General features: G+C 50.9%; 1 protein-coding gene across 5 annotated transcripts in view; it reads right to left on the reverse strand.

Moving 5' to 3' along the window:
- The window catches only part of IFT140 (intraflagellar transport 140), a 113163-nt gene that overhangs the window by 85788 nt on the left and 13074 nt on the right, over positions 1-14301 (reverse strand). For 4 of the 5 annotated variants that reach the window (XM_017858301.1, XM_017858302.1, XM_017858303.1 and 1 more), the window contains 7 exons: positions 8380-8501; positions 8089-8231; positions 5510-5685; positions 4164-4255; positions 3146-3252; positions 2078-2223; positions 498-701 (listed from right to left, as the gene is read on the reverse strand). In XM_017858301.1, coding sequence (XP_017713790.1) covers positions 498-701; positions 2078-2223; positions 3146-3252; positions 4164-4255; positions 5510-5685; positions 8089-8231; positions 8380-8501 — 990 coding nt within the window. The remainder of the gene's footprint in view (positions 1-497; positions 702-2077; positions 2224-3145; positions 3253-4163; positions 4256-5509; positions 5686-8088; positions 8232-8379; positions 8502-14301) is intronic. The other variant, XM_017858307.1, reaches the window with a different exon arrangement.

Here is a 14301-nt window from a genome sequence, read left to right on the forward strand (position 1 = left end):
GTATATATTTTTATTATTATTTTCTTTTTTTTGAGACAGGGTCTCACTCTGTATACCCAGGCTGGAGTATAGTGGCATGATCTCGGCTCACAGCAAGTTCCACCTCCTAGCTTCAAGCAACGCTCCTGCCTCAGCCTCCTGAGTAGCTGGGACCACAGGTGCCCACCATCACGCCCAGCTAATTTTTGTAGTTTTAGCAGAATATTGGCCAGGCTGGTCTCGAACTCCTGACCTCAAGTGATCTGCCTGTCTCAGCCTCCCAAAGTGCTGGGATTACAGGCATAAGCCACCACGCCCAGCCTATATTTTCATTACGATTTTCTCTATGAATATGATGTACATGGATATCCAGGAAATAAGAGAATCTAGGATGGAACTGAGAGTGGCCTAACCTATCATCTGGGGCCCTTGCTGCCCTGAACTACCTGGCAATGGGGCAGTTCTTTTCTCTGCGTTGAAGACCCCTCCTCTGACCCGCGGGTCCCCTCGGCAGTCACCTTAGTGGCAAACACCCCACTGATGTGCATGTCGGTGCGCAGGCTGTGTGCTACCCCCGTGGACAGGAAGCACACATTCAGCAGGCTCGGGGAGACCTGCACGGCGGCCACTTGCTGGTGGAAGTGTGACGACATGGCCTGCTCGCTGAGGATGGCCACGGAGATGACATTGTTCACTGCCAGCAGGTTCTTCCTGGAACCCCACTTCATTTCAAGGTTGCAAGAGAAAGAACCAGATGTGTGAAAAGAGCAGGAGAAAGATGCAGTCAAGAGAATGCTTATACACATGAGAACTCAGAAACCATTTCTAAGCACCATTGTTTAGGACTTAAAAAATGATCTAAAAAAATGTTTTATAAAGGTAAAATATGTGCTGTGTAGAAAGACTTTAAAATACTGATGCTCAGGCCGGGCATGGTGGCTCAAGACTGTAATCCCAGCACTTTGGGAGGCCAAGGCAGGCGGATCACGAGGTCAGGAGATCGAGACCATCCTGGCTAACATGGTAAAACCCCGTCTGTACTAAAAATACAAAAAGTTAGCCGAGCGTGGTGGCGGGCGCCTGTAGTCTCAGCTACTCAGGAGGCTGAGGCGGAAGAATGGCGTGAACCTGGGAGGCAGAGCTTGCAGTGAGCCGAGACTGCACAACTGCAGTCCAGCCTGGGCAACAGAGCGAGACTCTGTCTCAAAAATAAATAAATAAATAAATAAATAAAGATACTGATGCTCAAGAGTTGTGACTGGACAGGCAGCACTTGTACGTCTGTTCTGATGGGAAAAGTGTCTTCTAGAGTTTTTCTGAGTGTGACTCACTTTTCTGAGTGTGACATAGGGATGTTTATGTTTTTTATAAACAGACAGGAAGTTTATACAATGGATTAAATTATCTAGCTTTCCTCTGCTGATGTGAAATGTTGGTTTTATAATTTTATATTAAACTTCTAAATCTATCTAAAAAAAACAAAGAGCCATGCAAAATAGGAAAGTATAAATTCCATATAGGAAAAAAATCCAGACATCAGAAACTGCTATGAAAGGGCCCAGATGTTGGACTTAGCAAAGACTTCAAAGTAGCCACCAGAAACCCGCTGAAGGAACTGAAGGAAACCATGCCTAGTGAAGTGAAGGAAGGTATAATGACAGTGTCTCATCAGGCAGAGAATGGGAACAGAGAGAAATCATAAGAAAGAACCAAATGCTGAAGAGAAACTAAAACATCCTCACATAAAAACTTGTACACAAGTGTTCAGAATTATTCAAATATCCATCAACTGATGAACGGAGAAAGAAAATGTGGTCTGTCCACAGCAGAGAATGTGATTCAGCCATGAAAAGGAACAAAGTATTTACACAGGCTACAATCTGGAGGGGCTACCACGCCCAGAAAATGTTTTGTATTTTTTAGTGGAGATGGGGTTTCACCATGTTAGCCAGGATGGTCTCGATCTCCTGACCTCGTCATCCACCCGCGTTGGCCTCCCAAAGTGCTGGGATTACAGGTGTGAGCCACCGCGCCCAGCCACGGCCTCCACTTTCATGCAGCAGAAAATGAGTGCACCAAACACCCTTGTAGGCTGTACCTGGATCTGCGTGATGTTTCCTTGGAGCTCGGTAGGGGTCTGAAGGGCCCACCTGTCCTTGCCCTCTGCCCCAGGGCTGCCCAGGAAGCCTGGTACTTTTCTCCACATGGCTACTCGCCCTCTGTCGGTACCAGCGGACAGAAGACCTACAGGTAGAAACAAACTGCATGTGAACAGAGTTAAAAAAAGGGAACTAAAACAGCAACAAGCTCTGTTCTCTGACCCCCTTCTTCAAAGCATCAGTCCTTGCCCAGCCCAGTGCCTCTTCACCTCATCCCTGGCTGCGTCTTCCTGTCCAGGTCCTTGCCACCCTGACCTCACAGTGCTGGTGTGGGGGTGGTGGGGGAACGCTGCCCTCCCAGCTTTCCTAGAGGCCAGTCAGCCTGGCTTGGGTCTGCCCCGTGCTCAGCACTCAGCAGGCACTAGAGACACAGCTCTGGCTCACCTCCTAGTCTCCTGTGCTCTGGATGTGCATATGCACACGTACACACATCTGCATGCACACACACACTTGCACACACACTTCCTGCACTCTATCCTGTGACATTTCAGGAGGGAACGGAGATAAGTGAGCATGGAATCGGTGTGCCATGCTTCTTTTTAGATGGGGTCACGCTCTGTCACCCAGACTGGAGTGCACTGGCACTATTTTAGCTCACTGCAGCCTCAACCTCCCAGGTTCAAGCAATCCTCCCACCTCAGCCTCCGGAGTAGATGGTACCACCACTGTACACCACCACAGCTGGCTAATTTTTGTAATTTTTGTGGAGACTGGGGTCTCACTATGCAGCCCAGGTGGGTCTCGAACTCCTGGGCTCAAGTGATCCTCCCTCCTCAGCTTCCCAAAGTGCTGGGATGCAGGTTGTCATGCTTCTGATCAAACCCCTTGGCCTTCGTGTGGGACCACAAAGCTCTGCTGTTGCTTGCTTGTCCGACTATTTGAACGGCTGTGAGTTATCGAGTTACCATTGTTTAAGTGCCTCCAGATTTCACTAGAATTATTTTGCAGCCCAAGCACAATGCTTGTGGTTGGTTCTGTTTCTCTCGTGCCAGGCCAGGAAGCCTCACCTTTGACTTGACAGTAACAAACACAGTTTATATTCTCTCCTTTCTCAAAGCCAAACTTCTCGTCTGGACTCAGTATATAATTCTCTCCTCGTTCTATATCCCAGAATCTACAACAGAAGAGAGTGAGCCCCATGGAGGGCCTGTGTTAGTGGCGTTTCCCTCTGAAGGGTGTTTGAACCTAAAAAGACATAGGTCATCAGACTCCTGATATGAAAATGAACACTACTGTTACACTTAGGACATTTTATGTCCTGTTCATAATCAAAGAAAGCAGTTGCCGATAGAAGATGGTTTGTACATGGCAGGAGGTCACCACGAGACACAGGAACTGCAACCCCATGCAGAGCACGAGACGGCCCCAGAGAGCACACGGAGCTAACACAGCAAGCAGCAGAGAGACCAAAATGACTGATTCTAGTTATGCCACACTCCGAAAAACCAGGCAAAGAGATTCCATGGGCAGACACCAGGGCAGGGCCACCTAGAGGCAACGGGAGCCCCAAAGGAGCGCAGTGGAGTGGGCAGGGACTCCTGGGGTCCCTCAATGCTTAGCTCCTCAGTCTGGGAGCTGGTGAATGGGTATGTCCAGTGTGTGAGCAGTCAGCATCATATGTGCAATTTTTTTTGAGACGGAGGCTCACTCTGTCTCCCGGGCTGGAGTGCAGTGGTGCGATCTCAGCTCACTGCAAGCTCCGCCTCCCGGGTTCACACCATTCTCCTGCCTCAGCCTCCTAAGCAGCTGGGACTACAGGCGCCCGCCACCATGCCTGGCAATTTTTCGTATTTTTTAGTAGAGATGGGGTTTCACCATGTTAGCCAGGATGGTCTTGAGCTCCTGACCTCGTGATCTGCCCACCTCGGCCTCCCAAAGTGCTGGGATTACAGGTGTGAGCCATCACGCCCGGCCCCATATGTGCATTTCACAGTATATATGCTACATTCCAACACAAAGCCGACTTAGAAGAGCCTGTTCCTCAGGGAACTCTCAAAAAGGGGCAATGGAAAGGCAGACTCTCACCTGAGGGCAGTCTCCCCGACGGCCATCACAAGAAGGCTGCCTTCAATCAAAGCGATGTCTGCTCGGCAGCCGGTTTTCCCACTCAGCTTGACCTGTGTAAGGAAACAACCAAGCAGAGGCACTGTGCTTGCCGAGACGGCCTGTCCCGGCTTCAGGAGCCTGGAGTCTCTGGTCCACAGTGACTCCATGGAGACTCACCAAGCGGGGCAAATGCGGGGACAAATGATGGAGACTCTGCAAGGTGGCTTTGAGTTTTGAGATGTATGGGCCGAAGCAAACCACTACTCTCACACATTAAATAACGGCTACAGAGTGCATGGCGTGGGCAGGTGGCCATCAGTGGACACGCTCTGGAGTGATTATGAGGTTGAGCTGGTGCTCCCTGTTCATCCAACCACACGCTCTGGGCAGGCCTATCATCCCTGTTGTGTAGAGAACAAACCTGGCCAGGGCCCACCCACCAGTTAGGAGCTGAGCAGGGTATTTAAAGCCAGGCCCATGGACTGAACCGCATGCCTCAAGCTCGTATGTGGGAGGCCAACCCCCAGTGCAACTGTATTTGCCTTCAGGAGGTACTTAAGGTTAATGAGACCATGAGGTGGGTGAGCCTTGGCCTGACAGGGCTGTGGCCGTGGAAGGAGACACCAGAGCTGGTGTTCACTCTTCCTGCCCGCCCTGTGAGGACACTGGGAAGAGGCCCCTGCAGGCAGGCTGCTTGGTGTGGGACATCACAGCCTCCAGAACTGTGACAAATGTCTGTTGTCATGTCACGCAGTCCGTGGTAGGTTGTTACGGTGGCCCAAGCTGGCCCCTGTGACGAGGTCCCCGTGACCAGTGCCTGTGTCCTCAGCTGCCCTTACAGGGTGTGTAAAGGACCGAATGAATGCTGACTGAGGAAAAGTCAGCTCTGTCATCTGCAAGAGCATCTTTAGGGAAAGTTCAGTGGCCTCCAAGGAGCAAGGATTCCTGTGGAATAAATCAGTGGGAAGATGGGGATACAGTCGCCTGCCTGCTGAGTTCTGCAGGTGGAACGAGAGGTTGTGTGACTCTCTTACTTGCGCCCCAGGTCATGAGGGGTGCAGCTTGCGGGTAGACCCAGGCTGTCTCCCATCAGGCCCCACATCCACCCAGAGATGCAAGAAAATCTCGACCTCTTTTGTTTCCTTCACCTATCAACTGAATGTGGTATGATAAATAATGACACCACTAGCTACGTTAGCTGCCCTAACACAGATGATAAACTTTTATTCAGTCTTGCTATCCAGAAGAGAAAGGACCATCAACTAGGCCAGAGGGAAACTGGCCCAAGCTCCCCAGTGTGAGCCCCCAAGCCCACTCCCACTCACCTTCATCACTTCTTCTGCTTTGCCCTCAGGAGGCACCGTGTACAGGGACAGTCGGAGGTTCTCCGTGACTACCACCAGTGCCTCCCTCTTCTCCATGTAGAACAGCATCTGAATCGCACTGTCTGCGGACACCACCTGAGTGGTCTTGCCCTTCTCATCCACATAGTGCACTGTCCCTGGGGGCAAACATGGGGTCACTACACGAGGAGGCCCTGGTTTATCCACTTCTATGACCCTCACCAGCAGTCACTTCTATCAACTTAAGGACAGTTTCAAAACAAAGCATCTTCAGTATAAGAACTTAAAAATGGGCCAGGCACAGTGGCTCATGCCTGTAATCCCAGCACTTTGGGAGGCCGAGGCTGGTAGATCACCTGAGGTCAGGATTTCAAGACCAGCCTGGCCAACGTAGTGAAATCCTGTCTGTACTAAAAATACAAAAACTAGCTAGGCAGACGTAGTGGCGTGTGCCTGTAATCCCAGCTACACAGGAGACCTAGGCACGGGTGGCACTTGAATCCCGGAGGTGGAGGTTGCAGGGAGCCGAGGTCACGCCACAGCACTCCAGCCTGGGTGACAGAATGAGACCCTATCTCAAGAAAAAAAAAAAAAAAAAAGAACTTAAAAATGAAGCATGTGACCTGACCTTACAGGTTGCAATCTCCACTTCATGGGTTCAGCTCGGCCTCAAGCTGTCTCTATTGATCCCTTTTCTGCCCCTGTCTTGGAGGGTTTCACGTCCACACTGCTGACCCTGCAGATCTGGCAGCCTCGGAGCTCTGTGTCCATCTCATACCCTCCACACGCTGAGGCCCTAAATGACAAGCTCTCTCTGTGGCCACCGCTCCTTGACCCTTCTGCCCCGGTATCGCTGCTGTGCCATCTGCCTCCTGCCAGGCTCTCTCTGGACCTCCCTCTGTCAACCTCCACAAGCTGTTCCTGGTCTAAGCTACAGGACTCGACTGTACCCAGCCTGGAATCCCCTCCTTCTGCCCTGCCTGAGCCTGCTCCAACGCTGGCCAGCCACTCTGTCTGAAGGCCCTGTGTGAGCCTGGGGACTTGGGCTCACTTTTGCTGCTCTGCAGGAGACTCCTCTGGGAGCCTTCTCACCTGCCTCTCCCTTCTCATCTTTTCCCCATGGACAACGAGTTCTTATTTTTATTATTAATTCTTTTTTCAAGAGACAGGTACTCACTGTGTCAGCCAGGCTGGAGTAAAGTGACATGATCATAGCCCACTGCAGCCTCAACCTCCTGGGCTAAAGTGATCCTCCCAACGAGCCCTCCCAAGTGACTGAGGCCACAGGCACGCACCACCAAACCCAGCAGAAGTTCTTATCCAACTGAAGAGTTCAAGATTATCTAGAGGTGAATTGCGACACCAACTAGTATTTACTAAGTGCATAGTACGTGGCAGGCTCAGTTCTAAGCATCTTTACAGGTGATAACTGGATAGACACCAGTATTTTCCCCATTTTCCATAAAAGGACATGAGGCACAGCGATGAACTCACCCCCAAAGCCTACAGCTCCCAGACAACAGGCAGAAATTCGCAGCCCACGTGCTGCCAGAGCCGGGCTCCTCCCTGGCACACATCCCCTCCTCCAGGTGACCAGCGCTTCTTCCTTGTGGGCCTCATCCCTACACCCCCTTCTCATTAGCCTTCCTGGTGGCGCTCTATCCTGGCACACCCTCTCCTTGCCATCTCACGGTGCTGTGCCCACTCGGATGTCCCCACTGGGATCTTCTCAATGTCTCCCCTCCATTAGCTCTATCTCTTCACCTTCTAAAATGAAAGATTTCCCTTGTTTAAAAATTTAAAAAACCACACAGCTCCATCTGTTCTCATCTGCTCTCTTCTTCCTGTCAAGATCTGGCTGCTTGCTGAAACCGACAGCAAAAGCCTCCTTTCTCCCGAGACCCGGCCACCTCTGTGTGGCTCTCATCTCCTCAGCCGCGCCAGCAACAGACACACCTGGGCCAGCATCATACGGCTGTAAGAGACGCACTTTTTCTTTTAACTTCATATTGCATTTATTCCGGCCTTGGCTAGGCAGCCTGTCCCCCTCGTACAGTGAGGAGGAGCAGGCTGAACACCAGACACACGGTGCCCAGCGCTGACCTCCCCATGAAGGCTGGCCAAGGGCTGCAGGCTGGAGTGAAACCCCCTGTCCTGCTCATACCTCATTCCTACACCCTAGCCAAGTACCTGGCATACAATAGGTGCTTGATAATTACACAGACTGAATACCAGGGGTGCCACCAAAGAATCTTTCCAAAACTGTCCCTGGTGCCATGCAGTCAGCCTGTAACTGCTGATTAAAAGCCTCCTCATGAAAACCCTTCAAACACAAGCAAAGCTCAACTTATCGATAACAACAAAGTGAGGGCAACATTTCAACACTGGACGGATGGCTGAGAGAGCGGCTGTGACTCCGCCCAGCACACATTATCCTTCTGTGCAGCCTGCAGTTATGACCGTTACTGTTCTATGCAGAAACACCGTCTGTGAGTTTAAAATCCCTATCAGATACCCCTAAAACGCTAGGACCCCTGAGAATCACAACCAAAGCTCCTCACCATCCATCAGACTGACGAAGAATGACAGTCCCTCCTGAGACCCCATCTTCAGTAAACTTCCAGAGCTGCTCTTCTTCCAGTTAAACATGTCCAGGGCTTTCTCATCACCGCTCACAGCTGCCTTCGCCAACTGAACCAGGTCCCTGAAAGCAAACATGACACGAAGTCAAGATTCTTCCGCCTCTCCTACAGCGACTCAGGGCTGGGGTCCCTCCTGGGTCAGGAGCAGCCCGCTTCCCGCTTCCCCCGATGTAAACACACGCAGGGGTCACGGGCAAGCCCCACACTTACTCGCCAGGAGCGGGGAGCCGGAAGATGCAGTGCGTGAGGGGTTTCCCATACTCGTGTTTCAGCAGGGTCGTCCCTTGCACTCGGCCCCTTTGGTCCAACCTCCACAAGAGCAAGACACCAAGCTGGAAAGACCCAACACCACGTGGTCGGACAGGTGTCCCGACAGAATGACTGGTGGGAGGCAAATGTTAAACTGTGCAACAGGATGCATATTTCTTTTTAAAAAAAATTACAAAACTACTGTGTATATACCATAAAAATTTCAAACTATTCAAGTCTTTAAACAAAGAACTTGTTTGTTTAACTCCTATAGAGTGTCTCCACATCTTCATGCCTTGAGATAGCAACTGCTATATATTCAAGTTTTTAAAATAAACTTTTTTTTTTTGAGACTGAGTCTCACTTTGTCACCCAGGCTGGAGTGCAGTGGTGTGGTCTCAGCTCATTGCAACCTCCGCCTCCTGGGTTCAAGCAATTCTCTTGCCTCAGCCTCCTGAGTAGCTGGGACGAAAGGTGCCCACCACCACACCTGGCTAATTTTTGTATTTTTTTTGTAGAGACAGGGTATCACCATGTTGGCCAGGCTGGGACACCACGTGACATCTGGCCGCCGTGTCTCCTCGGGCTCCTCTGGGCTATGACAGTGTCTCAGGCTCTTTGTCTTAAGGCACTGGACCATTTGAGACCTGCTGGCCTGGTATATCACGGGATGCCCCTCCACTGGGATTGTTGATAGTTTTCCTCATAGTTGACTGGGGTGGAGGGCTTGGGGAGGAGGAGCACAAAGCCGAGGCGCCTTCTCTGCATGCTGCATCCCCATGACTTGTCACTGCCGGCATTGACCTTGACCACCTGGTGGAGGTTGTGCTTGTGGGGTCTCTCAACTATGAAGCAGCTCTTTCCTGGCCCCCCCTCCATCCCGTACTATTCAGAAAGAAGTCACTCTCTGCACCCCACACTTGAGGGCTGGGAGTTACACTCTACCCTCGGGGTGGAACATCCATGTAAACCACCTGGGCTTCTTCAGCACAGGAGATTTGCCTCTTCACCCCCATTAACTCATTCATTCAATCCTGTGTTGCATCAGGGTGGACACATGGGTATTTACTTCCCACGCTGGGTTACCATCCAAGGCTGCCTTGTACATTCTGCTGCTCACAATGTGCCAGCTTTAAGCTCTCTAGTTGGCCTCTGTGTCCCTTTGATGTGCCCCCATCACGTGGGTTTGGTGAGCACTTCCTTTCTGGTGCCCTAAGATTACCTAGGCCCATTTTTCAATTTTTTTTTTTTTTTTTTTTTTGAGACAGGGTCTCACTCTGTCACCCAGGCTGAAATGGAGTGGTGCAATCACTCCATACTGAAGCCCTCCACTTCCAGGGCTCCAGTGAGCGCCTCCCACCTCAGCCTCCCGAGTAGCTGGGAATAGAGATGCTCATCACCACAGCCAGCTAATTTTGTATTTTCTGAACAGATGGAGTCTCACTATGTTGCCCAGGCTGGTACCAAACTCCAGGGCTCAAGCAATTTTCCCACCTCTGCCTTCCAAAGTGCTAGGATTACAGGTGTGAGCCAGTGTCTGGCCTAGGCTCATTTTTCTGTTCCAGTCCTGGAATCAGCCATTTCTCCAAGGAGCCATGGTTGTTTACTGGAGAATGTGGTCAGAAGCGAAGTCCTCGTGCTGTGTACACTGCACACTCAATTTAAAATCATCACAGTTGCAAATATGCAGCACAGACAAGTACAAGTGAAGTTCCGGGAAGGGGAAGTCGGCTCCATGGGGACAGCTGGCGGGGCCTCCCAGGACTGGGGGATGCAGTTAGGTGGTGCCCAAGGGCAGCATCTCAATCTGAGTCCATGTGCATGGCTCTTCTGCTCTGATGCCAAGGGCTCCCCAGGGGACGCTTCCTGGCCCAAAACTGGGGGACACTTTAGCCCACAATATGCTCTTCTTCCCACCACCCTTTCAGGCAGCACTGACTCCAATCTCCCCAAATGCCGGATAACATGGTTTTTATTGTACATAGGAAGAGGATTTTCACATAATGTCAGATTTAAAGGAAACTTACAGACTGGGCTCGGTGGCTCACGCCTGTCATCCCAATACTTTGGGAGGCCAAGACCAGCAGATCATGAGGTCGGGATTTCAAGACCAGCCTGGCCAGCATGGTGAAACCTCATCCCTACTAAAAACACAAAATTAGCCGGGCATGTTGGTGCGCGACTGTAGTCCCAGCTACTTGGGAGGCTGAGGCAGGAGAATCACTTGAACCTGGGAGGAGGAGGCTGCAGTGAGCTGATAATGCACCACTACACTCCAGCCTGGGCGACAGAGCGAGACTCCGTCTCAGGGGAAAAAAAAGGAAACTTACACAAGAAACCTCTAAGAAAGGTTTTGCAAGATCTAAAATACCATGCAGCATGTAAGTACACGTCATGGAAATAGTGTATATTATATGATTCTTGACTAACAGCTTGATGAAGACAAGAATAAAAACACGATTGGTAGGCCAGGCACAATGGCTCATGCCTGTAATCCCAGAACTTTGGGACACCAACGTGAGCAGATCACTTGAGGTCAGGAGTCTGAGGCCAGCCTGGCCAACATGGCGAAATCCTGTCTCTACTAAAAATTCAAATATTAGCCGGGCATGATGGCACACACCTGTAATCCCACCTACTTGGGAGGCTGAGGCACAAGAATCGCTTGAACACAAGAGGCAGAGCTTGCAGTGAGCTGAGATCCCACCATTGCACTCCAGCCTGGGTGACAGTGAGGCTCCGTCTTAAAAAAACAGACAAACAAAAAACCCACTATTGGTGTTTTTGTTTAGCAAATTTTAAAAAATACTTCAAAATAATGCTTGCGGCCGGCCGGGCGCGCATGGCTCAAGCCTCGTAATAAAAGCCCAGCACTTTTGGGAGGCGAGACGGGCGGATCACGAGGTCCAGGAGATCGAGACCTCCTGGCTACACATCGGTGACAACCCCCGTCTCTAACTCAAAACAAAACGTACCAAACCAAACTAACAGCCGGCGCGACCCCCGGTGGCGGCCCGCCTGTAGCTCCCAAGCTACTCAGGAGGCTGAGCGCAGGACACTGGCGTAAACCGGGAGGCGAGCATTCCGCAGTGCGCTGACGAACGGCACTTCCGCACCAGCCTCCGGGACACCACCACGAGCGGACCAGAGCCTCCGTCTCAACAAAAAAAAAAAAAAAAAAAAAAAAAAATAATGCCCCTAACGATAGAAATGAAAATGAATGATCCCCATCCCCCTCCCAGCCTCCTCCCTAGAGCTGAGGACCGCAGTGGCTCCCGTGTCTGCAAAGCATTTTATGTACACCACATCCTCAGGGGCATTCATTCCTGTGCCCTTCACGTGTCATCTGCCAGTTTTTTTTGTTTTGTTTTTTGCACAAGTGACTTCAGAGATCTTTATTAGCACACACAAGCTTCTAGCTGACCACTTAACCAGCATTCTGAACATCATCAGACAGGCTGATGTCCATGTTTCTAGGCTGCCACCTGGAATGTCCAAGTTTCCAGGCTGCTGCCCTGGGGGAAGAGGTTGTTGGACGCAAATGTTTAGAGCACCTGCACCCAAAAGCAGACATCTCTGCTCAGGTTGATGAAAGTAAACCCTCCTTCTGAGAAAGGGATGGGTGTCTACTATTAAGAGCTCAACTTCCACCAACTCAGGGAAAGAGAAGTCACAGGACACAATGAACCAAATATTCCTGATCCTTAGGTTTCTGCCTAACGATCCTGGAATATGAGCATGAAGTACAAGACATAGAACTGAGCCTGAGGCACCTCCACCTCCTCGGCTGCACCCTCTGCTCCTCACCCCGACTCTAGCATTGAGCTGCCCCGGGGTCCTGGCTTGGGTCTTCTCTGCCTTCATTTTTTGTACCTCTCACCACTCTTGAGGGGCGTCTCTCCACCATCTGTGAATTCTATGTTATTTCACATAGTATAATTTTATACAGTCAGACCCTAAAGAAAAGCTACCCCAAAGGTGAGAAACCAGTTTCTCCTTGTGAAGAGCCAGAGTTAAGTAGACTAAGGGACTAACGGGAAAGTGATGTGCGTGGATGAGCATCTCGGGGGTGCATCATGGTATCAAAGCTTGAGTTAAAGTGCTGGTTCTCCAGCGGCACGTCACTGGGAAGAAGCTTTGCTAAAGGCTGGCTGGCCCCACATCAGAGTGTGAATCAGGTGACGGTTTATTTGACCCTCAGACTTGGCTTCGCAGGAGCTCCCCAGAAGGCATGAGTGGCCTGGCCCCTCTAACATGCTCTCCTCTTCTCTACTGTTGGGACTTCTGAGGACACTTAGCAGGATATCCCTTTCTAGGGATCGCCCGCCTCCCTGGTTACTGCTGATTGGTGCACTGTGGGCACTTGGCCCAAGCTGGACTTTGGGGCCCCCCCCCGAGTCTGGACTTGGGACAGGGAGCAAGAGCAGGCCGTCCTAACCTGGCCGTGTTCTCCTGGGAGACTGTGGGATACCCCAGTGGCCTCAGGTTAAGTGCACTTCTAACTTCAGCTGGTCTGGGCTGATCCCACTGGTAACCACAACAGGGTCTCTGGTGGAAGAGCGGAGGGAAGCCCCTTGTGCCAAGTCTGGGGAAGAGATGTCTCTGCGGTGTGGAGTTCCGAGTGTTGCTCCCTTGTTATCACTTCTCTTCCTGCTTGAACTCATTATTAAATTAATTCCAGCACAATCTTAGATTTTCTCAGAAGGATTAGGCATTTCTGCTCTTAAATATTCTGACTCACAAGACTTGATCAGCTGATACCTGGGTTTCATTTTATGCCTGGATGATCTATTTTGCTAGCGGTTTCTATCTTTCTTTTTTACAAGAGATGGGGTGTTGCTATGTTGCTCAGGCTAGACTCAAACTCCTGGGCTCAAGTGATCCTCCTGGCTCGGCCTCCCAAGTAGCTGGGACTACAGGTGCGTATTACCATGCCTGGCTTAGTTGTTTAACACAGCAGGGCTGAGAATTGCAAAGGTCAATGATCCTGAGTTGTTTTATACTGATGTGGGATTGGCAGACGACCCCTGCAGGAAGCAGGAAAGATCACCAGGGAAGCAGGAATCTGGGAACAGGCCAATGTCACTAGGTGGGAACTGAACAGAAAATGGGAGAGAAGCCACCCAGAAAAAGGGAACAACCGGCCGGGCGCGGGGGCTCACGCCTGTCATCCCAGCACTGTGGGAGGCCGGGACGGGCGGATCACGAGGGCAGGAGATCGAGACCATCCTGGCCAACACGGTGAAACCCCATCTCTACTAAAAATACAAAAACTAGCCGGGCGAGGTGGCGGCGCCTGTAGTCCCAGCTCCTCGGGAGCCTGAGGCAGGAGAATGGCGTGAACCCGGGAGGCGGAGCTTGCAGTGAGCTGAGATCCGGCCACTGCACTCCAGCCTGGGCCACAGAGCGAGACTCCGTCTCAAAAAAAAAAGGGAACAACCTGATAGAAAAATCGGCAAATAATATGATCAGAAATAGAAACACAAATGGCTCCTATAAATGATATTCATCCTTGATAGCATGAGAAACGTAAATGAGAATTCTAAGAAACAGTTAGACCCACCAGAGAACTATTCTGGATGAAAACACTCCGAGATACTACTTTTCTAAGCAGTTCTGCTACTCAGATGCAACTCTCTAGGGAGAGGCTGGTGTGCACTATGAGCTGGTCCAGGCCCCGAGGACAGTGGTTCGGGCATCCACTAAGCCACAGGGCGTGCCCTGGACCCATCTGCACCCCCTTCTCGGTGCTTTTCTAAACGTATACATGTGCGAAATGGCAAAAGCACCAGGTTCCTCACTGCGCCATTGTCCATCCCCTTCTCGGTGCTTTTCTAAACGTATACATGTGCGAAATGGCAAAAGCACCAGGTTCCTCACTGC

The sequence above is a fragment of the Rhinopithecus bieti genome, unplaced genomic scaffold (genome assembly GCF_001698545.2).
Source record: "Rhinopithecus bieti isolate Rb0 unplaced genomic scaffold, ASM169854v2 scaffold_47707, whole genome shotgun sequence".
Taxonomy (NCBI): domain Eukaryota; kingdom Metazoa; phylum Chordata; class Mammalia; order Primates; family Cercopithecidae; genus Rhinopithecus; species Rhinopithecus bieti.